Source organism: Notothenia rossii, assembly GCF_949606895.1.
Source record: "Notothenia rossii genome assembly, chromosome: 3".
NCBI lineage: Eukaryota > Metazoa > Chordata > Actinopteri > Perciformes > Nototheniidae > Notothenia > Notothenia rossii.
In genome coordinates, this window is record NC_136901.1 from 63,382,516 (window position 1) to 63,409,607 (window position 27,092).

Genomic DNA, 27,092 nt, shown 5'->3' on the forward strand with positions numbered 1-27,092 from the left:
TTCCTCATTGATGTTTTATGTTTTACTTAGTAATGTCTTACTCTCCTTTTCATGTTTATTGATGTTACATCACTGCTAGTGCTACCTAAAACAGAAAGTGAACTTTATACTGAGAAACTGTGCCTTGAATATTTTTTTTTATTTAGCAAGAGAGTGCACTTTACTTGGTGAAGAAACCAGTGTTAACGTTTGTTGTAGGGTGTAGGCCTACCTACTTGAGCACTGAGGAAGCCATATCAAAATTCCTGTTGAATTGTTCATTCAGGGATTCATTGCAGAATTCAAACCAGCTTGAAATTGTATTTTGGTCTGTTGCTCCTTTTTTTTTTTTACCTTGTAGGTGGTTGTATTTATTTAAAAAAAAAATCTTCCTGGTCACAGTGACGTAACGACGACCAAATGGACCAATCCGTGGAGCTCCTCACACACACACACACACACACACACACACACTCAGCCTTATTTTTCTCAGCCGTGCTACTCCGCAGAGTTTTGCCGGCACACTCATGGCGCATTTCCACTGCAGCGGGTAGCCCCGTTTAAGCGTCCTTAATCGTCCTCAAGCGGCCAGGCCAGTTTTTGGTGGCTTTTCCATATAGCGTAGCACCGGCTAGCGGGTACTTTTTCCCTCTTTTTCCGGCCCCATAAAATCGTGGTTCTATCAGGCCAGGGCTGAACTAGTGACGTCAACGCTCTCGACTGCTGATTGGTCAGAGAGAATCGTCACAAGATCGCGCACAAGATCATCCTTAGATTCGCATATATATCTATAAGCAGCATTTTTGTAAACGGAGGAGCTACAAAAATGGCAACGTCAAAGAAAAGCACACCGTGGTCGACCGAGGAGGTGACGACGTTCCTACATCTCATTGGCCAAAAAAAAGCTGATCGCCCTGCCTACACTGCGTTGCTACCCCAGGTCCTAAACTGTAATGGAAATGCGCCACGGCCTCGGACGGCCAGCGAGGCAGCCCGAGGCCTGAGCGAGTACGCTTAGGGACGCTTAAACGGGGCTACCCCGCTGCAGTGGAAATGTGCCATCACTAGGGCTGCAACGATTAGTCGACATAATCGACGACGTCGATCATAAAAATTCGTCGACGCGGAATTTTAGTGTCGACGCATCGTATAAAAACAATCAGAGAGCCGGTAACGTTAATTCAAAACTGCGCAAATTTTCATTTGTAACTGCAATGCACTACAGGAAGTGCTGGGGGCAGTATACTCTCCATTGTCTGCCATGATTGCATTCTGTACTAACAACAAAGAAGAAAGAATACGAACGATGGCGGAAAGGAGAGAGAATGAGGGTGATGAAGAGCTCAAAAAAGCGAGACCGAGAGTTTCGAAAGTGTGGGAGTATTTCACAGACGACAAGCCAAAGAAGTCAGTGAAATGCAGAATTTGTAAAGGGGAATTGGCATTCCACGGCAGCACTACAGTGATGCACGAGCATTTAAAACGCAAGCACCCTGGAACCGTGAGGACTGCTACTTTGGATCATGGGTAAGTTTGAGCAAGTTAGCCATAGTCATGTTTACGTTAGCTTACATGTTGGAAAACAGAACGTCTCATGGTTAATGCTTGCTAAGCAAACGCTATTTCAGTTATGTTGAGGCTGCGTGTCCACCAACGAGCTGCTAAACAGCGCCAAGCTTACAGCGTAGTAGAGCACACTAGAGCTTTATGGACGCTGTAATTAATTCCAAACTTAAAATAATAATTAACAAGGGTCTGCAAAATGACAAGAATAAAATGCGATTGAATTGATCCTGGGACTGGACAACAGGGTGACATTCACAGGTGTGCAGACTTGAGGTAAAACATGCACTGGAGCCCGGAAAAGGAGCCGTGCCCACAGGAAGCAGAGATGGAGGGTGTGACAGAAATAATCGTTAGATTAGTCGACTAATCGAAAAAATAATCGACCGATTAGTCGACTACCAAAATAATCGTTAGTTGCAGCCCTAGCCATCACTCAGCCTTATCGTTTCTCAGGCTGTGAGTGTGTGGTGAACTGTGTGGCGAACAGCCTGGCTGTGAGTGTGTGTGTGTGCTCAGGCTGAGTTCCGCAGTGTCTTGCTGTCCCCAGGCAGCAACCAGGAAACGAAACCCGTAATACAGCTCGCATTGTCCGCTCCTCAAGCCTCAAAGGCGGAGCAGCGAGCCCCGCAACGTCCCGCCAACACGGCACCCAGACCCCACGCAGCATTCTTTCACGCGGGCACTTTCTTCCCCCAGGAGAGTACGACCTCTCAGCAGGCACTAAAAATGGGGGTAAAAGTTCCCGGCACTAAGTACTCTTTTTGGTGTGAACGCGACATAAGGGATACTAACAGAACTAAACGGGAAAAGTACGGGGAAAAGTACTCCCTTGTGAACGCGCCTAATGTTAGCATTAGAAGTGGTGGTGGGACGATACCTTGTTAATTTCATTGTTCACTTGGTTAGCCACTTCTTTGAACTTGTGGTCGGCCGTGCTGAAGTCTTTCTGGTCGGGGTTGAGGTGAGCGTCCTGCCAGCGGCTCTGAGCCTCAGCGTGGTCCACGTTGGGGGGCAGGTTGAAGGCTGCCTGCAGGGCCTAAGAGACAGAAGGGAAAATATTTATTAATTTCCAGTTTGCTGTGCATTTTTTTATTACAACAACACATAGTGCTGCGTACCTGGACTCAGATTCAGGTTCAGGTCCGGACTTATAAGTCCGGACCTGAACCCATGGCTTGTGTCAAGTTGTGTGAGTAACTAAAGTGAACTTATTGTGAGCTAATTATCAAATGAAAATAAACTCATAATCAACTCAAATTCAAACTCGTCAGGTTTATTGTGCTCCCTTCCAACTTGTGTCTACATTTCTCTACAAAGTACAAATGTAAAAAAAAAACTTTTTGCCACTTAGTCTACAAATGACTTATGACAGCAACTACAGTGAACTACTACAAAGTTCAAACATTTATTTCATTTACCAAACTAAAGTAACCAAACAGTCCCTGAGCTGACTGAGCCTAAATCCCTAAAACTTTGCTGAAAGGTAGAGTGTAGAGTTGACTATACGCATTACACTGTTACACACCTACTATACAGTATACACTGTAGTGACTGTACAGTCAGAGTGTACTCAGGGTTCTTACACCTTTTCCAAATTCAAATTCAAGCACTTTTCAAGCATTTTCAAGGTGCGTTTTCAAGCTTTTCAAGCAGCGTACAGCTGTTGTAAATTACATATTTATATGCACATACTTATACTCAAATGATTATTTCCCTACCTCACATTAAATCAGATGTTCTTTATGCTATAAACAACCAAATGTGTGTTTCGTAATAGCATTCTACATAAGGATGAAAAATTAAAGATAAGAAAACAAAGTTTAATATTGTAAAATGAGTGACCCATATCATATATAGTAGACTGGGCATCCCATATAACCTGGCTGAGCCAATATAAAACAATCAGCCAACTAACTTTTCAATAAATTCTTTATTAACATTTTTAACATTTTTGAGGTCCTTTTAGGGTGGCAGTAAACATACGGCTCTCCAAGGTTAGGACAAAACCATTGAAACACAAAGCTGATATAAAAAAAAGCGTGTGCAGAGATCTTCTTTCTGTGTAAGAGTTTTGGAGGTTTCCAGGGAATTTTTTTCAGAATATGAAACTTTTATTGCCAAAATCTCCCGATAAATACATGTTTGAAGCTTGTAAAGGGAAGATGACAGCTCTCCCTCGCACTAATGCTTTTACGTAGCGATGCTCCCCCCTCCCTCTCGCTGACATTATGAATGTATGGCGTATAGTAATCATAGATAACACGGCAGGGTCCGTTACAGTTTGTTTTCATCTGATTTCAAATAAACAAAGTCTTGGCTTTCAGAATATTAAACTTGTTTCGGCAAATTCAGATGATAAATACAACTTTGAAGCTTGTAACGGCATAATTACAAGCGGAGAACGGAGTAACTTTACGTCAAAGCAGGCATAACAACAGCCGGTGTTTCTCGTGAGTGTTTTCCCCAGGAAACTAACACAATACACACAAACGCAAAAATACACAAACACACACACACACACACACTCGCGAGCTTCCCCCAGACCAGTAATACAAACGAAAATATGTTTCCTCCGTTAGAAAGCTAGGAATATCCTCTTTCCAACAGTGTATAACTCAAAATGTGTCTTCGGGTCAATGTGACTGATTTCGATGGAGCAAGTTTAGGCACGAAAAATACTACCAGTAGAAATACATTATTTTATTGTGCTTCATCCTCTGAAAACCACAGGATGGCAACTGTCGCACATACTGATATAGGTACGCTCCTTTTTATTATTGTAACCTGCATAAGCAATTATCCCACATTGAGTTCGCTAACGTTACTAGCTTAAAGAGCCTGTGACACGAACCCAACAACTGTTGTGCAATGAAATAGTGGGCTACTAGTAATCTCGAACCGTCAGTTTAAAAAAGAAAAAGAGATACCGTTCCGATAAATATCAATAATTTCGAACATCGCGGGAAAATTCCTTCGACTCATTTTGAGGTTTTGGGGGAAGCCGGAAGTGACGTCAATGCGGGAACGCTTCACTGTGCGGCGAGAGAGCCAAACACGGACAAAGTGTGTTGTCATGCGTAGAAATGATGAATTACTGAGTTTAGGCACGTTAATAACGTTTTAATGAAGTTGACTACAGTATATTCATATTTGTCAGTGCTTTCATGTCAATTCGGCGAACATAAACATAAATGCTCGTGGTGAAGATGATGATTAAATTAGGATTAAAAATCGGTAGTGAGAGCTGCTGAATTTCCTCCCGTCGGATGTGATTTAAGAACAAATCGATTATTTTTGTAAACTCAAGTGGATGAAACTACATTTATTAGTGCTTTCATGTCAATTCGGCGAACATATGATACATTAAATGATCGTGAGGCTGATGATTTAAAAATCTTTCGTTTGAGCCGTTCTGCATTTCCTGATGAGAAAACAAACCTTAGCTTTTTGTAGTTGCAGTCAGTAGTGTAGTGGGCGTTGGACGCGGGGGTACGCCGTACCCCCACTTATTTGAAGCATGATTTCTTTTTTTAATAGTCTAATACATCTAAAATCATTGCCAGTGTTATCAGTTGCAAGTGTGTGTTTGTTGTAATAATGACGAAAACATAATAGGCAGATTTCACAGTAATTATAATAAAAACGTAGCTCAAGCATTTATGCAACTTGATTTGAAGCGTGTGTGTGTGAGGGGCAGAACTGTGTGTGTACGGTGACCAGGTGTCCCGCACTGTGCGGGACTGCACACACAGCATTTTTATTATTTGTCCCGCGTCCCACACATTGAGACTATGTCCCGCATTTGAGTGATAGTCGCGCAGAAAGGCCGGATCGGTTCGCTGACAGCCGGCACCGCCCTTTATTATTATATTGTCTAAAAGGCATCATGTAAGTTGCGCTGACAGGCGACACAGAGGTCCCCAAGCCCCCCCCCCCCCCCGTTGACAGTTCACGAGCGCGTCCATAGTGTCTCCCGTCCACCCATCACCCCGTCCACCCAGTTAAACATCTCCACTACACCACTGGTTGTAGTAGTACACCAACATGGATTAAACGTGTGTGTTTTTTTACCACAATGTTGGGGAAATTAATGGATAAAATGCACGGATTATTATTATTATTATTATTATTCCCACTCCGATCGGGACACTAGGTCCACCGTTTCCCCGCAGCGAGGCTCCCCCCCCGTTGACAGTTTACGTGGGCTGGGCTGAGTGCAGTGGCGGACTGGCCATCGGGAGGAATCCCGATGGGCCGGTACCGAAGTGGGCCGGTCGGATAAGTCACTAGCACATCCCCCACTCCCCCCGTTGACAATTTACTAGTTGTACCGAAGTGGGCCGGTCGAGAGTCCCGGGCAGGTTTTTAGTCCCTGTCCACCACTGGCTACATGACCGTATGATCGCCCATATTGACGCACCTAATTCCTAAACTTCTAACAGATACAAAATAAACCGATCCTTCAACCTCATATGAGCTCTCAGACACGTTCAAAATTAAACTGTCATCGCTGTCTGAGCTTGCTGCTGTGTGCGCCATCGTGTGTTTACATGCAGATGCTGGGATCCTGAACGGTGCAGCTGGAGCGCTGTGCCCGCAATGACGTCACCCATAATTTGGCGGGACTTGAATCCCCGAGAAGATCCAGGAAATGGTCAACATTGAAGGGCAGATTAATGGTTTTCAAAGTACAAATATCCAAAATCAGTTCAGTAACGGTTTTCAAGGGGACAATATTTACTCAAATTGATGGGTTTGGATGATGGGGGGAAATCGTGTCACAGGCTCTTTAAACAAACGTAACATGCAACGTTAGCCTAATCCAAAATGCTCTACTACGGCTTACCTTTCATATGGCTCGTCAGCGCAGACTCTCCCATTGCGAATAATTGAAATTCTTTGTGGCAAACTGTGCAGAAGGCGAATTGTTGGGTTGATCCTCGTTTTAGCCACAGCTTGTATTTCTTTTCGGATAGCCAACGCTCGTTAAAACAGCAACCTCCTGGCATACTGTCATTCTCTCATTAGAATGCCCAGGTCACACAAAATAAAGCACTTGCAGGTCGCGCGCATAGCGCGGGAAGGCCGGAGCGGAGCTGTTTTATGTAGAAGCGAAGCAACTAAACTCGCTCCGACTTCTTTATTTTCTTTTAATCTAAAAAGCGAACTATTCAGTCAGACAGCAATTTATTGTAAAAGTAAAGCATCTACAATTTCAAGCACTTTATCTCAAATCCAAGCACCATTCCCAAAATTCAAGCACTTTTCAAGTCATGAAAACACCTCGTAAAAATTCAAGCATTTTCAAGGATTTCAAGCACCCGTACAAACCCTGTGTACTGTACTGTCTTGTACACCATGTCTTTTCTACATCTCTACATGTGTACATTATACAGTACATACTACATACATAGTGATGTACATACATACATACAATTTTGATACAAATGTCATACATAGTTAACTTAAGCATCTATCATCTATGTCACGCTGTCCACTATGTCTAAGCCAATCACATCGCTAGCTTCCCTTGACGTCACACAGATCTCGCGAGCAGTTGCGATATTTTGTGAGACTTCGTGAGTTAAGTAATGGCCGCCATATCAGAAGCCGAAACAATGTTTTTCGTCTTTTCTCAGCGCAAATTTCTCGATCTATGGAAGGTTTTAGATGGTTTAGAACAAAAAGGAGAATATACGTAAGTGCTAGTTTTTTTGCGAGTCCAAGTACCGGTTTCCGACGTTCCGGTTTTAACCGGACTTGAACCGTAACTTTTTACAAGTCCAGTACCGGTTCGGCGTACCGGTACGCAACACTAACAACAAACATGTATTTGTTTTACCCCGCAAAAATACAAGAAAATCATTTAGTATTTAAAACTTGATATTTTAATATTGGTTAACTCTCTACGGTCTCATAGTATTGTTTCAGTGGTAAAGCTCTAAAATCCCACCGTGCACTAGCTCTAGCACTAGCATTGAAGAGCAGAAAGACAGAGTTAGAGACTAGCTAGTGATCATAGTGGAGCATTCTGCATTTGTTTGACTACCATTCACCAGATACATGACTCCAAATCAATTACAAAGTTGCTCTATAACTGCTGGATGTGTAATTTAACGACTTTTTTGCTAACAACACTTTGACGATATGTCAATGTTGTGTTCACAACTTGTGTCTGCCCCCAAGGGTGGCCAACAAAAATTCAATTCTTGCAGGTTTATGAATATAGTTATAGCAGAATGAAGTAGAATTAGAAAAATATGACTCTTGATGGCCATATGAAAAATAATATGGTACACAGCAATAAATGTCTTCGTCATTTGTTTCACAAATCTGACCGATTAACCGAATTAAGAGGTTTGACACCAAAAGTTATTTGTGGCAACTGCAGATGAACTCATTCTTCACTTGTTCAGTTAATTTCTCTACATATTTGTGTGAAGTACATATTTATCCCCAGTGGACATGATGAAGCACCGTGGGGCCCATGAACTACAGCTTCACTGTGGCAGCCATTTTGGCCAGTGGCATCCACAGAGGAGGAAGCACTGAATTTGACAAGTCTGCATTTTTTTCTAATTGCCTATATAAAGACATTTTACATGATCCTACTGTCATAAATATGACAGTGTCTGAAAGTTTATTTTTGCCAGAACAGTAACTCACTTTGGTCCCAATCTTCAGTGATTCTTGAATGATTTTTTTCCTCTGCCTGTTGGCGCCCGGTTTCACAAGGATGTCTTCCACACCTAAACGCACAAAAAAAGAAAATGTTGTTAAACATATTTCTCTTCTTCTACTCGTTGTTAATTAAACACAGACAGACAAATAAACAATGTTCTCTGCAATTTCAGAGGGCAACAAATGTCTTGACCTTCCATTGCTTGTATGTGGGCTCTTACCCAGAGTAAAACCTCTGTACAGCTGCAGGTACGCAGTGAAGAGTCGAGCAAGGCAGCTGAGCAGCTTGCCGCTGGTCGCCCCTCCGTAAAGCTCGTAGCAGCAGTGGACCAGACCGTAGGATGAGGAGCCGTAGTGAGCTTTGTCCAGAACCCCCACCAACAGCTCGCCATGACGGAACACCACCTGGGAAAAATAGGGAGTAGGTCTTGAAGTGTCATGAAGCTCAAAGTGGGTGTATTCGGCTGTTTGAAATGCTCAAATTTAGCAACAACTGGTCGCGGGCGTTTGTTTGAGGTGTTTTTTTGGCCGATGCATTGCACTCTGTGAAATGTTATGTCCTTAACTGTGTCCGGGGAGATTTTGAGTTGACAAAGTCCTTTATCAGCTGGGTTATCGTCCTGTGTTTGTTCTGGAATGCCGAAAAAAATAGATTGTCTCTCATGCTGCGTGCTTGTAAGTTGAGAACGGTTTCTTTAATTTCCTTATTTTCTTTATTAGCGGATGTAACCTGAGTTGTAACGGTACGTCCACACAGCAGCTTGGGGATTTTTTGCAAGCAACGCGGCCAACAACCAATCACATGAAACTCCCGCCCCCGACATACAAAGCAAAAAACCCCGGGGATTTTATGCGAGCAATATATATATATATATATATATATATATATATTATATATATATATATATATATATTATATATATATATATATATATATATATATATATATATATATATATATATATATATATATATATATATATATATAAACTCCCCAAACAGGCGAAAACCTACCAGTTTCACCCACTGTCTCTGCCACCTCCCTCCATGCCTGGTTCCTCCGGTTTGTATCATGGTAAATAGTTCTGGTCGTAAAGAACCGGGTGATTTGCTACCGTAATTTCTCGTTTGGAATATGAGGAAATGAACTGCGGTCGGGCTCTCCCAGCTTGCACGCGGTTTGATTGGCTAGCGATTGTACTGTCAGATTTGCATAAACGGGATTTGATTGGCTGACGCTTCCAGCTCAGCTTCAAAAGTTGAACATTGCTCAACTTTTGAATCCTGAAAATCCTGGAAATCTTCCCTTTGCTTCCCCACAATGCAGTTCGGCGAAAAGCGAGGCAAAGTGACGTCACCCCCATTCAAAGTCAATGGGCAGAGAAGCGTTGGAAGATCTTTTTTAAAGCTGCTGTGTGGATGTACCGTAACGGTACGTCTACACTACAGGCATCAAAAAATGCTTTCAACGCTTCGCCCATTCACTTGAATGGGGTGACGTAGAAGATTTGTAATCTTCGCCGAACTGCATTGTGGGGAGCATGGCATGGCTTTGCAAGCATCACGAGCATCTATCGGCATCAAAAGTTGAACAATGTTCAACTTTTGAACAATGTTCAACTTTTGAGGCTCGATGCTTGGCATCAGCCAGTCAAATCCCGTTTATGCAAATCCCGCCAGTGCAAGCGCAGCCAATCAAACCACGTGCAAGCTGGGAGAGCCAGACCGCAGTTCATTTCCTCATATTCCAAACGATATATTACGGTAGCAAATCACCCGGTTCTTTACGACCGGAACTATTTACCGGGATACAAACCGGAGGAACCAGGCATGGAGGGAGGTGGCAGAGACAGTGGGTGAAACTGATAGTTTTTTCGCCTGTTTGGAGAGTTTATATCCAGTTTACTTCGTTTTAACATTGCTATTGCTTTGTATGTCGGGGGCGGGAGATTCATGTGATTGGTTGCTCGCAAAAAATCGCCAAGCTTCAGACACGCCCAGCTTCAAGATTTTTTCATGCCTGTAGTGTAGACGGGCCCATAAGTGTTGTGACGGAATGTTGGAGGGATTTGTTTTCTTTTATAAGTGTGATGATTTGGTCTTGGCTGAATTCTAAGATTCAGCATCACAGAGGCAGTCGGCATCTTGACAGCACCACCCTGGTCTAACTCATGGCTAGGGATGGGTACCGAGAACCGGTACTAAGTCAATACCGGTACCTGATTGGACGGTATCGGTATAGCGTTAAGCCGCTGGACAAACGGTGCTGCTATCGGTATATCTGTTACGTCTACTTCCTTAGTTTAACTTTAAACCATTCTGGTTGGTTGGGAACCCTCATCCCGTGTGATGTATCAGGTTTGAGACCCCTCTGATTGGCCACTGTAAATGCCACTCGTCATCTCTTTCAACAGCGCTCTTATTATTGTTGAGACTCCCGTGCTAGTGCTAATATTGCTAGCAGTAGCACGCTAACAACGCCCTCCTCAGTGTAACCTGATACGATTTGCGGGCCGTGTGTAAATGTGACCTGAGCGAAGGCTCGCAGGCAGGTTAGCTGCTGCGCACGGTAATATGTATTTTTTTACCGGAGTGAAGTCTTGCAGGCACATCGCCTTGTCTTTTTTTAGTTTATTAACACTGACAGTGTATTAATGTGAGCTCCTACACCTATAATAATTTGGCCTTTCATTGAATGCTTTATAAACCAGTTAAACTTACAGATGTCATTGTGAATTGGAAAACTGCATTTAAATGTTTTTAAAGGTCAACGTTTCAATGTATGGTTCAGCAATTGTTGGTCGTTTACTAGGAATTGACATATTTAAGCTCAAATACTTTGTTCTATGTTTAAACCTTCAGACACAATTTGACATGTTTCAGTTCAGCACATCATTTATTTTGTGATGATTTAAAAGTACAATCCAGAATAATATACGTACTCGCCTTTATCTTTTGCCATCTTAGCCTTTTGACCAATTTCTTCATATCACAGTTTTGCATGATGTCACTGTAGGACAATGTTTTAAGGATCTCTTGTCGAGCTAGGTTGTCAGTTTGAAATGTCTGGATGAAGATGTAACTGATTTACAAATGTTAAAAAAAATGTCATCCTCTGTCTGAGGGAAAACCCCAAAAAGCATGATGGGGCGAGTCAGGCCCCTTTAAGTTATTTTATTTATTTTTGTCTGCTTCTGAGAAGCTAATGTATAATTTATACAGTTATTTCTGCAAGGAAATTACAATACAATTACTGTTTAATCTTCACATCTTGTATTCATGTCTATAATTTTGATCACCAAATTATTGAAAAGTATCGATAAGAGTATCGAAAATACCGATACCGATAAGCAGTACCGGTACCGGTATCGGTATTGATAAAATCCTAACGATACCCATCCCTATCATGGCTAATACCAAAAATGGGGATTGTAAGGGTTACACATTTGTTCTACTTGTAACAAGGATGTAACATAGGGGTTACAAAATGTGGTTCAGGAATGATTGCTAAAACTCAGTAATGAGTTAGCAACTTAGAATTTCCCTTTTGGTCAAATGTCAGAAATGGTAATATCCAGTGAACATTTTAAGTTTAAAACCACCAAGAAAACAAAGTGAAGCGCTGACATGTGCAAATAGGGACAACGTTCCTCAACATCCCCCCATCGGACAAGTTTCACTCTGCCAAAAGCTGGGGAAATAATGCAGAGCGAGCATCAATCATGTAGGCGAGTGCTGATTCTGTGTGTGTGTGTGTGTGTACCTGTGAGTCACACATGCTGTCAGGTTTGTATCCTGGGGCAGCTCGGGGAGGGACTTGGATCCACGCTTTGCTGGGGATTTTGGATTTTCCAACCAGATTGAGAGGCACTGCGTTCTGTGGGATAACATTCAGCAGGAGTGTGGAAACCACCTACAAAAAAATTACACACAAGTCATGACACGATAGTAGTCATTTTGCAGGAAAAAATAAAATAGCCCAGAATGAAAGCTGAAAAAATGAACTTGAGTTTGCTGACAAATGATAGCTTTCATTAAGCACCCCCAAAAGTCGAAAGGTACTTAAAGATATGTTATGTCTCAAATCACCTACTTCTGTACTTACATGTGCTATTGCTATTTTGCAAGTGCATCGCAATGGCAATCATAGCAAAATGATCTATGAGTACCTGCATGGTGCACCACGTTTAAAAAGTTGAGTGTGGAACGCTGGACATTCCTGGCTACATAACTGTGAACACAGCACTATACAAAAAATAGTTTAAAGGTCCCATGTCATGCTTTTCCGGTTATTACCCGTCCCCTTGTGTGTAATGTAGCTTTTTCTGCATGTAAACGGTCTGAAAAGTCACAAACCATCAAAGTAAACCCTGTAGCGATTAAAACTCTAACAGAGAAAAAAATACTTGTCTATGCTGCCCCAGAACTCCTCGTTGGAGATTTTTATTGTTCCATTTTTTTATTCCCGAGTATGCGAGTATCTCAATGAACTGAAAAAAGGTAACAAGTGCTTTACCTGCTTCCCTGTCCATAGCTGCTGTGGTTTTATAATGGCGGGTGGCAGCAATTTGACTCTGCCTGGTTTGTCAGTCAGTCCTCTGTATACCAGCTCTATGTACTGCACTCTCGTGAAGAAACAGCCACGTATCGTCATCCTCGTACCCGACACCATGTGGTCCTGGATCAGACCTGCTAAAGGTGTACCGTCCTGAGGAGAGACAGAGAGAGAACTCAGTGCTGACCTGTTTGTTTTTGCCCAGCCTTTAGACTACCACACAGGTCAATCTTAGCAAAGCCTTGTTTAGGCCTAGCTTCAATATTTAAAATAAATTGTGTATGCTTTTGAAGATTCTTTGTTTCTTGCAACTGCAGATTATTTGCACTATCTCATTAACTTCACATCTGTGTTTGTGTGTAGTGCATTTGTATCCCCAGTGGACATGATGAAGCACCGTGGGGCCCATGAACTACAGCTTCACTGTGGCAGCCATTTTGGCCAGTGGCATCCACAGAGGAAGCACTGAATTTGACAAGACTGCAATTTAAAAAAAATACTTTATAACCGTATAAAAGTTCCTGTATGTCAGAAAGAAACTGTGTAAAAGAACACAATCAGATGTTTTAAGTTATTGATGCTATAGTTTAGGAGTGTGAAAGGCTGTGATTTTTTATTATTATGATTGACTGTGATTTTAATGTTCAATATGCTTGTGACTGGAGCAGAGTGAAAGAGTTTTAGAGAGCAGACGGACAAAATGTACTGAAACGAGGTGAAGAAACCATTTGAATCCTTAGTTGGATGAAATCATGTGATACTCCAAGGATATCCTCAACCTGAGTGTGTTCACCCACCTTGGGGACGAGGTACTGCTGATCGGTGCTGACCAGCGTGTAGGCCTCGGCTCGGGCCAGTTCGCTCTGAGGGAAGTGAGCGTTCATTTCGTCGCCGTCAAAGTCGGCGTTGTATGCTTTGCAGTTAGCGTAGTGAAGCCTCAGAACCTGAAGAAACAAATTAACACCAAGTATAATTTGTTATTTATCCTAAGTTTATTTCAAACACAGAAAAAGATAAAAGAAAGGGGCATAGATGAATTATACAATACCTTCTCTCCCGGTAAGATGCGAGCACAGTGGGCTTGTATGGAGGGTCTGTGCAGAGTGGGCTGTCGGTTCAGTAACATCACATCTCCGTTCTTAATGTGACGATTCACCTGCACAGATAAAACCCCATGATGGTCATTACAGGGCTTAGTTGAATACTCTATTCTGATTGGTCAATTTGGACATCCAGCAGTCTTCTCTTTTTTCGATGGCAGACCGCTGCCAGGGACGCTGATCAAGAGACTTCAAATAAATTCTCGGAAAGAAGCCTCATCCATTTAACGTCAGTTTGGGCAAAAAACGTTTGTTTTCCTCAAGAAAATCGAAGAGAGCGCCATGGAATACGTTTTAATAATCATTTTTATATGTGTGAAGGGCACGAAACCTTGGATTTATGATGGCTAAACTGTTCCCAATAAAGAAATAAAGGGAAAAGAACAGAGCACAAGAGAAAACAGCAGAAGAAAACACTAACAGGAACACAGTATGAGCGCTGGCAGTGTTTAAAGACTGGCCAATGGAAATACTTTCTTTCTTGCAACTGCAGAGTATTTGCACTCTTTCAATTAACTTCACGTCTGTGTCTAGTACATATTTATTCCCAGTGGACATGATGAAGCACCGTGGGGCCCATGAACTACAGCTTCACTGTGGCAGCCATTTTGGCCAGTGCCATCCACAGAGGAGGAAGCACTGAATTTGACAAGGCTGCACTCTTTTTTTAAATACTTTTTAACTTTATATCAGTGCCTCATACAATATGTATGTCAGATAAAAAGTGTGTAAAAGAACAAAATGAGATGTTTTAAGTTATTCATGTAATAGTTTAGGACTGTCGTAGGCTATGATTTTTTATTATTATGATTGACTGTGATTTTAATGTTCAAAATGCTTGGAAAAAAGGGAAAAGAACAGAGCACGAGCAGGAGGTAAACACTAACAGGTACACGGTATGGGCTCTGGCAGTGTTAAAAGACTGGCCAATGGAAAGAAAAAGTGAACAGACTTGAAAAGTAAATCAGGCAGGCAGAGAACCTCGATCAGTGTGATCTATGTGATTGAGTTACGTTGCTGTCGCCATAGTTTCAGCCGTTGGTACGCAGTAGAACAGACTATCTTAGAAAGACTGTCTTAGTGGAAACAATAGGATCATTTTAAATTAGGGCTGCACGATATTGGAAAAAACTAACATTGCGATTTTTTCCCCCTGCGATATATATTGCTAAACTCTACAGAAAAACGCGATTATGCGATCGCATAATTTACCGCATAATCAGCAAAATGGCACAGATTTTTAAAAGGGCGCATTTTTATTAAAAGGGCGCATTATCCCCGCATTTTTCCACACGCCATCAGCTCTCGCCTCACAGAAGGTAAACAACACCGTAGAGTGAACGTGAGGAACTCACACGAGAGAGAAAAAACCAAGATGAAAAAATCTAATCCATCTCATTTACCGATGAACATTTCTGCTAAAGACCGGGCAAAGCAGTACCCCGATGTCTTTCACGAAAGCGGGGGGAAACTATTCTGCATCCCGTGCAACTGTGTGTTGGAGCATAAGAGAAAATCGACGGTGAGGACACACTTTGATTCATTAAAACATTTAAAAATGCTTTCTGCTGCTGCGGACAAAAAAGCCAAACAACTCACGTTCGCCGAGGCATCAACCTCCAAAACCCTTTCGAGGGCTACAAGAAACGAAGTGAGTAGCCTACAAGATTGAAGCTGGTCAGATGACGAACGAGTAAATGAAAACAGAATGAGGCGAAGAAGTGTGTGTGTGTGTGTGCGTGCGTGCGTGTGTGAGAGGGTGATTAAAATAGCCCAATTGCTTTTACAATAAATAAACATTGAATGTGTTTAATTGAATAGTAAAAGGGTTTAACGTTAGTGGCAGGTTGTGTGTGAGAGAGAATAAATAAGACAGCCCAATATTTTAAAAAAAATCTATTCTTTTTCTGGTAGATTTGTGAGACCTTGGTCGCCACCTGCACTGCTGTCAACATTCCACTGTCTAAGAGCGACCATCCTGCAATGACGAAATTCCTGAATGAAAAAGTAATCAATGGCGGAGCCATTCCAGGATTTCACCAGCTTCAAGAGAAATACTTGGGAGCAGTATATGAGAAGGAAAAAGAAGAGTTGAAGACACTTCTTGCAGGAAAACCTGTTGCTGTGATATTTGATGAGACTCCAGATGTAGAGGGGAGATGCGTGCTGAACATCCTGCTTGCACCACTCAAGAAGGATCATTCTGGTCGGATCTTGGCCTACCTTGCAGACACCGTGTTCCTTGAGCAGTGCAATCATTCCACTGTATCTGTGGCTGTCGTGAAGTGCCTACAAGAATACAGCATTCAAAATGAGGATGTGATGAGATCATGCAGCCTACATGAAGAAGGCATTCAAATCTGCTCTGCAGGCGCTGTACCCCAACTCACTGTACATCACGTGCATGGCACACATAATGAACCTCATCGGTAATGCCTTCTACAAACCTTTTGTTCAGTTGAACAGCTTCATGATGAGTTTCTCCCATATGTTCTTCAATGCTGGATCACGCATGAGAAGATATCTCTGCTTCATGACAAAAAAGCTGCCAAGAAAAAAGTTAACCATGCCTCCAAACCCCTGTGCAACACGGTGGAACTCCTGGTTCTTTGTAGTACAATACCACAGAGAGTACTTTGGACTGTACAAGGAGTTCATCGAGATGGAAACACAGGTAAATACATGTGTAACTTCAAATAACAGTAATTATCCCTTTCTCCACCAATTAGGCCCATTACACCTACACACACACACAAACATGAATGTGTTAATTATATCAACGTAAAATGTAGTGACATTTAAGCCTTACTGTATGTTTGACCTAATCACTTTCTTTCTCTTTGTGATTTTCATTCACAGGTGTGTGGCAGAAGTGTACCAGAGCAGAGGTGGGGACTCGAGTCACATGACTTGACTCGAGTCCGACTCGAGTCGCATATTTTTGGACATGAGACTTGCTTGACTAACATTGATAAAAGACTTGACTTGACTTTGACTTGGTATTCATGACTTGAGACTTGACTTAAGCTTGAGAAAAATGACTTGAAAGGACTTGACTTTTTAAAATGAAATATTTGCGTTTGTTTTTGTATTGAGATATTACGTTTATTTTTTTCAAAATGTGATTGGGTGATTATAGCGCCATGCGCGCAAACCTGGCAACCCACTAGTAGGCAGGAGTGTCAGTTAACATGGCAGGGGCTAGCGTTACTCCAAAAATATTCAGGTTTGGATTCAAGGATTATGTTGTATTATGTGGCACTAATAAGAAAAGAACAGCGGTATGCAGGGTCTGCAGCATAAAGATCAGTGACACGACCACCACAATCTCCAACTTCATTCGTCACTACAAAAAACCCACAGAGAAAGGTAAGCTACGTGCATGTGTTGTGTTAGCTAGAAAGCTAACGTTAAGTTTAAAGAGCCTGTGACAGCATCCCAACAACTGTTGTGCGATGAAATATTGGGCTACTAGTCATCTCGAACCGTCAGTTTAAAAAAGAAGGTGCGATACCGTTCCGATAAATATCAATAATTTCGAACATCGCGGGGAAATTCCTTCGACTCATTTTGAAGTTTTGGGGGAAGCCGGAAGTGACGTCAATGCGGGAACACTTCACTGTGCGGCTAGAGAACCAAACACGGACAAAGTGTGTTGTCATGCGTAGAAATTGTGAATTACTGCGTTTAGGCACGTTAATAACGTTTTAATGAAGTTGACTACAGTATATTCATATTTGTCAGTGCTTTCATGTCAATTCGGCGAACATAAACATAAATGATCGTGAGGATGATGATTTAAAAATCGTTTGTTTGAGCTGGTCTGCATTTCCTGATGAGAAAACAAACCGATGCTTTTTGTAGTACACAACATGGATTAAACGTGTGGTTTTTTTACCACAATGTTGGGGAAATTAATGGATAAAATGCACGGATTATTATTATTATTATTATTCCCACTCCGATCGGGACACTAGGTCCACCGTTTCCCCACAGCGAGGCCCCCCCCGTTGACAGTTTGCGTGGGCTGGGCTGGGTGCAGTGGCAGACTGGCCAATCGGGACGAATCCCGATGGGCCGGTACCGAAGTGGGCCGGTCGAATAAGTCACTAGCACATCCCCCACTCCCCCACTTGACAATTTACTAGTGGTACCGAAGTGGGCCGGTCGAGAGTCCCGGGATGATTTTTAGTCCCAGTCCACCACTGGCTACATGACCGTATAATCGCTCATATTGACGCACCTAATTCCTAAACTTCTAACAGATACAACATAAACCGATCCTTCAGCCTCATATGAGATCTCAGACACGTTCAAAATTAAACTGTCATCGCTATCTGAGCTTGTTGCTGTGTGCGCCATCGTGCGTTTACATGCAGATGCTGGGATCCTGAACGGTGCAGCTGGAGCGCTGTGCCCGCAATGACGTCACACATAATTTGGCGGGACTTGAAGAATCCCCGAGAGGATCCAGAAAATGGTCAACATTGAAGGGCAGATTAATGGTTATCAAAGTAAAAATATCCAAAATCAGTTCAGTAACGGTTTTCAAGGGGACAATATTTACTCAAATTGATGGGTTTGGATGATGGGGTAAACTCGTGTCAGAGGCTCTTTAAGCTACGTTAGACTTGGTTTCAAATCGATTAAGCAAAGAGAAGACAAAACGGTAAATTAACACTAGAACCTCCAAGGGATTCATTTTGACCAACCCTGATACTGACGGGCTGTCAGGAGAGGGAGAGAGAGAGAGAGAGAGGAAAAGAGATGCCCCTGTGTTATTATCAGAAGTTACCGTAAATTTTTGAATAATGTAGTTCATCTACTTTTAGTAGTTAATTTAAATTCTTTAATTATGTTGTTTTTGTTTGTAGAAGTGCATCATTCTTTGATTTATTGTAAAATGAATCTTTTTGATCTGTTATGATGATAAACTGAAGCAATTTCAAAATTAATCCAATTAAGTGAGTTTTAAATCGTCCTGATTTTGATTTGATTTGGAGGTGAAACTGGGTCAAGATCATACATCTATTTACCTCTAAGCCACATGAAACAGCACAAATGAAAAACAAAACGCCATGAGAGCACACTTAGTCCTGTCTCATTCTCACACACAATCACTCACACACACACAAGGTATAAGGAGGTATAATATGTAAGAGTGTGTATGAGTTTGGGAATGAGGGAGTGAGAGAAAAAGAGAGAGAGAAAGAAAGAAAGAAAGATATGAGGCAAAAACTGCGACTTGCTGTAAACCAAATCTTCTGTATATTGTTGTCTCTGTACACACACACCGTACATCCACACACACACACACCGTACACACACCGTACATCCACACACACACACACACACACACACACACACACACACACACACACACACACACACACACACACACACACACACACACACACACACACACACACACACACACACACACACACACACACACACACACACACACACACACACACACACACACACACACACACACACACACACACACACACACACACACACACACACACACACACACTTCTCAGCTGATATCACTCTTCCACATCCATACCAACACACCTACATCATATTAGTTGCATACATGTATTCCAATGGCTGTCAGGGCCCCATTATACAACAGGCAAAGAAACCAAGAAATTCAATGGTAAAATGTCACATCTGGTCATATACCGTAATTTTCGGACTATAAAGGCGCACCTGAATATAAGCCGCAGCAGCTAAATTGAATGATGTGTACATATATAAGCCACACTGGACTATAAGCCGCAGGTGTTTTAATGTTTAATTACCATATGTTAGGGTTCGTGCACAGAGGGGATTGTCGGGAAAGAGAGGGCTGTTTGAGGAAGCTCCCATTTATTAACATTTCAACAAACAAGTTGCATATTTGCATAACGTATTCAAGTGTTACCATTTAGTGCAATAGTAGCTACAGAACATGTACTGTGCTGTGTAAACTGTACTGTATCACATAGCGTTTCAGACACACAAACTTTTCAACTTTCAAAGGAAAAAGGAAAAGCTGGAGGCCGGAAAAGAGTGAGACAGGTAGCGCGCAAAAGTAAAAGTGGAACCGAGAGTGGTACGAGAGACAGAACGAGAGCAAGACAGACAGACATTACGAGAGCGAGACAGTTTGTCCCCGTACCACTGGTTGAAAACCACTGCTGTAGATCACTGCCGGTACGTGTGCTGGGAGCGCACCGTTTAAGTTTGAAAGTTGAAAAGTTTGTGTGTCTGAAACGCTATGTGATACAGTACAGTTTACACAGCACAGTACATGTTCTGTAGCTACTATTGCACTAAATGGTAACACTTGAATACGTTATGCAAATATGCAACTTGTTTGTTGAAATGTTAATAAATGGGAGCTTCCTCAAACAGCCATCTCTTTCCCGACAATCCCCTCTGTGCACGAATCCTTACATATGGTAATTAAACATTAAAACACCTGCAGCTTATAGTCCAGTGCGGCTTATATATGTACAGATCATTCAATTTAGCTGCTGCGGCTTATATTCAGGTGCGCCTTATAGTCCGAAAATTACGGTAATAATCCACCAAAATCAATTTTGTTGCTAATCTTTGACATATCCAAGACTGTGATAAAAAAAAAAAGCCGACCCCCCCAACATTTATTATATGGAAAATAACTGCCTTTTTGTGCATGTTTTTCATAGAAAACGCAAATTCATGTTTTCAAACTGGCAGTTCAAGGGTTAAAATCCTGAACATAATTTAACATTTGGTATTTTTGATCAGGACTGAAGTTGATTGAAAGATTTAACCCCAAAAAGTTTTTTAAAATATTAATCTGTTGTCATTTTAGAGCAGTTTTTGGAAGTGGACATTTTTGTCCCGAATGACTAATATGTAACTTTTTTTTGTTCAATCTGATTTTGTGCAAAAACTAATAATGCAAAAAAAAAATGTTGCTGCTAATCTTTGACATATCCAAGACTGTTATAAAAAAAAGAGCCAGTCACCAGATATGTATTTTTTGGAAAATAACTAATTTTCTCTGTTTTCATCATGAAAAAAAACAGCGGTTTCATGTATTCAAAATGGCATTTAAAGGGTTAAAATCCTGAAAATGATTACATTTTTGGTATTGTCTATTAGGGCGGAAGTTGCTTTAAAGATTGAACCCAAAAAAGTTGTGAAAAAAACCTTTTAATATAATGTTTTTATCAAAGTATTTTAAAGTTGACATTTTTGTCCCGAATGACTAATTTGGGTAGTCGATTTGTTACACAGTGAATTAAAGGCGGATTTAAAAAATTGAAATTGGAATTCCAAAAAAACTGAGCAATGGTCTTACGATCTTGATGGGGATCTTATGCGGCCCGTCGCAGGGCGTCAGCAGTTGCTTGGCGACGGCTTCTCTCTGCACGAGGCTGGTAGGGGACAGGATGGTTCTCCGGCCGTCCTCGTTTATCACCATGGACGCCCCGGGGTGGACGTTGGGCCCGTTGAGAACGGCCTGGCGGAGCTCCTTCACGTTAAAGGGGGTGACGGGCTGGGGGTACGTTAGCTTGGTGGCAAACACCTGCATCACAAGGAGAAAGAAAGTTCCAGATCATTTATATTTCCCCTTCCTCAAGAAAATTTGTTTTCTCTCTTTAAAATGGTCAGAAACAGTCAGTACCATAGGGATGCCGATCTCGTTGGTCCCGATGTACATGTCAGGACAGATGACTGATCGTGCAGCGAAGTCCACTCGTTTGCCCATCATGTGTTTCCGGAAGAGCCCGTCCTTCTTCTCCAGGATCTGGAAGAGGAGAGGGGACAATTAGGCAGCATGTCTTTATCAGCAAACCAAAAGGAAAAGGTAGGCTTGTTGAATTACTAAATGCAGATCGGCTACACTGTAAAGTGAAACCGACTTCAGTGATGTTGGTCCACAGTGGGTCATTTGGTGTCCGAGGAAAGTGGGTCCCCTAGGGTGAGGTATTGTTAGTATTTGAAATATTCAGGTTGCGATTTCGGTTCTGCTCATCGATTTTAATTATTTGTTGGGGTAAAATATGTCACAAGCCTTTTGTGCAGGATAAAACATTATTTATGAAAAATGTACTCAACTGTATATTAATATTCACAAATAACTTCATACAGTTTGATTTGGTTGTATGGCTTCGCGGAGTACAATATCTGGAAAGGGCTACATCATATCGGTTCATCAACACAGAACTGAAATAAATGTTTTTCTTTGCGTACCCGGTACCGGGAAATCGGTGGTGGTTCTTACTCGGAGCTGAGTTTCAGTTCCCAACCTTAGTCCCGATAAAATACGTGCTTTTTGACAAATTGTTGCGTTTGATATTGCGAACACAAACAAACAACCTGCCACTGAGTGCAAACATTTAGCAAGAGGTCACTGCCCTATAGAAAGCCTTAGATCACGCGAGAGAAAAGTTATCCACCACTAAAATAAGGTTAGTGTTTAATATATATTAGTTTTTTTTCTCCCATAAATCTTGTATCGGTTGCTTCCCCTTCTCGGCTTGCATACATTTTATTAAATCAGAATACAAATATATATGTTTTCAATAACCCTATTTATATTATAATGAATATCTTTGTAATGTAGCATTATCGGAGAGAGACATAAGACAAAAATAAGAATTCTTTATTTATCCATGGGGAAAATTGGGTCATTTGATTGAATGGATTTCCATCACTGATGTAGTTATCTTGCTATGTAGTCCCATTCAATTGGATACTGTGGTGATTTATTGATGAATTGGTCAGAGAAAGCAAGAGAAACATAGTAATCTGATGTTGGTCAAAGTCGCAGGATACCTGTCTGATTCCGGGGTATTTTTCCGACATCATTTTGTCCATGTCGCTGTCAAAGACGATGTTGACGTGTGTCTGCAGCCGCACCCAGATGTTGTAGAGTTTATCTGTGACCGTCAGCCCAGGGATCCCCGTCAGAAACGCTTGGTCCATCTGTTCTGGAGCCTGAGGAAAAAAAAGGGAATGGCGTGTGTGCAACCTTCCCTATAATACACAACCATAAAAAAAAAGCGTATCAGAACTGTTAGCACTTCCTCTTACCTCTTCCTCCTTATCAATCTTCTCCCCCGCAATGAGAGCCAGCAGTTTCCGGATGATTGCACAGTCTTTCATTACCGCCTGCATGTTGACTGTCTGACCGTTGGTGAACATCTGGTCACCGATGCGATTGATTGGACGATACCTGTGGAGAAGAACGGGTTTAATAAAGCAATAAGGTCATATCAATAGTTTGGTGCAGTTATGCCATATTTTTGTTTTCCATCGGATTTTGGAGTATTGCAGAAAATACAAACACAATGTTTATGATACTTACACGTTTTGTTCAGCAAACTACATCACATGACTCCACGTCATCACCGCTAAGCTAAAGGTGGCTAATACTCGGTGTGATTACATCTAATTGTCTAACTTAACAACTGCTGTTTTTATGACTTGTAGAAGCTTCAGATATTCACCAGAGGAGTATTTACTGATGGTTTTTTGTCGTAGAATAAAACGCGAAAATCTCTTCAGCTTGTGTAAACCACAGATCTTACTTTAGGCATCCAAACAAAAGAAACAGGATTTACTCCTGCACTATATTGCTATTTTAAATAACATTTGTATGTATTGTGCATCCCTACTACCAGTGGTCCAGTGTGTTCAGAGTGTGTGTGTGTGTTCAGGCTGTACCTGCAGGGTGGGACCACCAGAAGCTCGAGGAAGAAGTGGTCAGAATAGAAGCCTTCCTCTGCTGCCAGTGATAGCTTCCCCTCCTCCACTCCTGAGAACAGGCACTTCAAGAAGAAACCTGGAAGCAGGAGAGACGATATGAAGCAGATTTTAAAATGCATTCCTTCTAACAGACAAATGGAAATCAGGTTTTTGCCTCTCTTTTTTTTGCAGCTCTGACATTTCGGGTGCATTTCTTAATAAGTACAAAAAAAAGGTAAAAAATCAGATTTGATAGATTCAAGACAAAAATTGGTCATGAAAAGGGGGATTATAAGTCTTACACTGAACAAAAATATAAACGCAACACTTTTATTTTTGCTCCCATTTTTCATGAGATGAACTCAAAGATCTAAAACATTTTCTACATACACAAAATAACCATTTCTCTCAAATATTGTTCACAAATCAGAAAAAATCTGTGATAGTGAGCACTTCTCCTTTGCCGAGATAATCCATCCCATCTCACAGGTGTGGCATATCAAGATGCTGTTTAGACAGCATGATTATTGCACAGGTGTGCCTTAGGCTGGCCACAATAAAAGGCCACTCTGAAACGTGCATTTTTGCTTTATTGGGGGGGTCTGGGGGGGTCCGAAAACCAGTCAGTATCTGGTGTGAGGGTTAGGGTTAGGGTAATGTTGTGAATCGAGTGGCCCATGGTGGTGGTGGGGTTATGGTATGGTCAGGCGTATGTTATGGACGATGAACACAGGCCACTCGATTCACATTACCCTAACCCTAATCCTAACCCTCACGCCAGATACTGACTGGTTTTCGGACCCCCCCAGACCCCCCCAATAAAGCAAAAATGCACGTTTCAGGCACACCTGTGCAATAATCATGCTGTCTAATCAGCATCTTGATATGCCACACCTGTGAGGTGGGATGGATTATCTCGGCAAAGGAGAAGTGCTCACTATCACAGATTTTTTCAGATTTGTGAACAATATTTGAGAGAAATGGTTATTTTGTGTATATAGAAAATGTTTTAGATCTTTGAGTTCATCTCATTAAAAATGGGAGCAAAAACAAAAGTGTCGCATTTATATTTTTGTTCAGTGTATGTACCCTCTGATGAGAGCACAATGTTAGAATAATGTTATCTAGCCCTTTGAACAGTCAAAGGACATTGTTTTTTAGGCTTACCCTCTTTTGCCCACAGTTTGTTGCTGTGTTCTCTGGCAGTACTCGCCGTCAGGTACACTCTCTTTCCCGCCAGATCTTCTGCAGGGACAGAAACAAAACCAGCTGAGATATATTCAGTGTGATATATACATCCACATAAAGTAGGTTATTTTTTCAAGAATGAGCTCCTCGTTGCACATTGTCCCATACAATATATCGTTCCCACAAATTCTTTAGAAGTTAACAATATGTTTATGTTCAGTCTCGCTTGCATTACCATCGGCACAATAAACAACAGCAATTTAATCAAATATAACCTACCATCAGTGTTGCCAATGGTCTGTGCTCCCGATGGCATTGTGACAATCAGCTTACTGTTGTGTTCACGGCGCACTGTAAACTTGCCAGTACTACACACACAAATACACAAAAGAACATGATTACAGCATAAAATGTTATATTATTATTTTAGTATTATATAATAATCGTAGACAATCAAAAGCCATTTTCCTGTATGCTTATATGTTGATTGTAGTAACACAATGCACTCATAGTGGCCGGTGAGAGTCCTTGCTTTGCGGTTTCATTGTACAACTCGTATTTAAACTGGGATGGATTAGCTTCACATACACTCACTTAATAAAGAGGAACAGGCTACCAATTGCTGAAACTGACAACAAATAGAAAACAAATGGTCCAAAGACAAATACGATAATACATTGTTATTTCAGCCTGGGCCTTGGCTACACACCGTTTCATCTCTGGATATGGCTTAGAAGTGTGCAAAAAGCAATGAGGACTCAATATTATCGATAAACAGAGTGCAGTGAGTTAGTACAGGTGTTTTATCTGTGAGTAGACCTGTTAGCAAACACTGCCCCCTGCTGGATGATATCCAGTGAGAGACTGCATTCTCAGGATTATTTAAAGGAGATATGTCATGCTTTTCAGATTATTACCCGTCCCCTTGTGTGTTATGAAGGTTTTTATGCATGTAAACGGTCTGCAGAGTCAAAACCCCTCAAACTACAATGGGAGTAAAACTAACACAGAAAATACTTCCACAAAACACCTCATTGGAGATTTCTCATTTACTTCCTGGGTACTCTGACTTGTGAATACCCAGTAGCCACGCCCAGAGCTATGGCCGCAACCTCTGCCAGCCTTTCACGAAACAAAGCTTCCCAAAACCTTTCAGCAATTCATGCCGGATATGTACAGCGTAGGGCACTGAAGAACGATATGTCATATTTTTTTCATGCTACACAAACATTATATTGCAGTTTTGGTGTAGTCAACTCCGTTATCTAATATGCAAAAAGACTGCAAAAATGCATCTATGATTATTTTTAGTATTTTCGATCCTTCCAATCCTGACGAGAGATCTCTCTCTCTCCCCGTCTGTGTGCGAGGGGGCGGTGCAGTTTGCACACATGCGGCTGCTACATGCAACACACACACACACTACTCCTACTTTGTTTGGACCAGCGGGAGATTCGGGTACACAACCTGAAAGTATTAATTGTTGTTTGTGTATTTATGATGTTTTCAACAAACAAGGTATCTACCACGACTGTTTAAATGGGTAAACGTTTTTCGGACTACGTTGGGATCGCGGAGAAATGCTCTCCGCAGACCCATGCTCACAGCGTTATAAACCTTTTTCTTACTCAATATCAAGCCAAACTTATTGTTTTTACTTCGGCTGTGAGTGTTTGTGTGTGCTCAGGATGAATTTAGCTTTTTCTCGCTGTATCGCCAAGCCTGTCTGCTCCTGCAGCAGCCCGCAGCAGTGTGTGTGTCTGTGTGTGTGTGAGCAGCAACGAGCCTGTCAGCTTCTCGACCAATCAGAGCACACTGGGCTCGCAGGGAGGGGGGGCAGGAGCTCGAACAAGCCGTTTAGGACAGAGAGTGAATACAGGTGAATACATATACTTTACAGAGATGCTGTATGAGAAACCAATGTGAGTTTGGAAAATTGCACAGTATAAATCTATTTTAGTATACCTCAACAATGGAATTATGATCAGTGGAAATGGCCATGACATGTCTCCATTTTAAGCTTTTGGGGCTTTCCCTTTCCTGTAAATGTGTTATATAGGTTTGTGTGCATGTAAATGGTCTGCAAAGGCTTATATCCCTATCACAACAGAGCCAGGCAGCTAGCCAATCAGAGCAGACTGGGCTCTGGTTTCAGAGCTTTTTGAACATTAAAGCATGGAGACATGTCACAGTAGAGGAACAAAATTGAAATATGACCCGGATGAGCATAATAGGCCCCTTAAAAACCGGGTCAAGCGAATAACTAAGATAACCAGCTTGAAAACAGC

General features: G+C 41.7%; 1 protein-coding gene across 1 annotated transcript in view; it reads right to left on the reverse strand.

The window, feature by feature from the left end:
• The window catches only part of polr1a (RNA polymerase I subunit A), a 148,422-nt gene that overhangs the window by 112,590 nt on the left and 8,740 nt on the right, over positions 1-27,092 (reverse strand). The window contains exons 7-20 of the mRNA XM_079670210.1: positions 25,084-25,172; positions 24,784-24,861; positions 23,596-23,713; positions 22,963-23,104; positions 22,705-22,866; positions 21,551-21,673; positions 21,224-21,451; positions 13,830-13,937; positions 13,579-13,725; positions 12,743-12,934; positions 11,990-12,139; positions 8,448-8,631; positions 8,212-8,294; positions 2,423-2,581 (exon numbers count right to left, since the gene is read on the reverse strand). Coding sequence (XP_079526336.1) covers positions 2,423-2,581; positions 8,212-8,294; positions 8,448-8,631; positions 11,990-12,139; positions 12,743-12,934; positions 13,579-13,725; positions 13,830-13,937; positions 21,224-21,451; positions 21,551-21,673; positions 22,705-22,866; positions 22,963-23,104; positions 23,596-23,713; positions 24,784-24,861; positions 25,084-25,172 — 1,963 coding nt within the window. The remainder of the gene's footprint in view (positions 1-2,422; positions 2,582-8,211; positions 8,295-8,447; positions 8,632-11,989; positions 12,140-12,742; positions 12,935-13,578; positions 13,726-13,829; positions 13,938-21,223; positions 21,452-21,550; positions 21,674-22,704; positions 22,867-22,962; positions 23,105-23,595; positions 23,714-24,783; positions 24,862-25,083; positions 25,173-27,092) is intronic.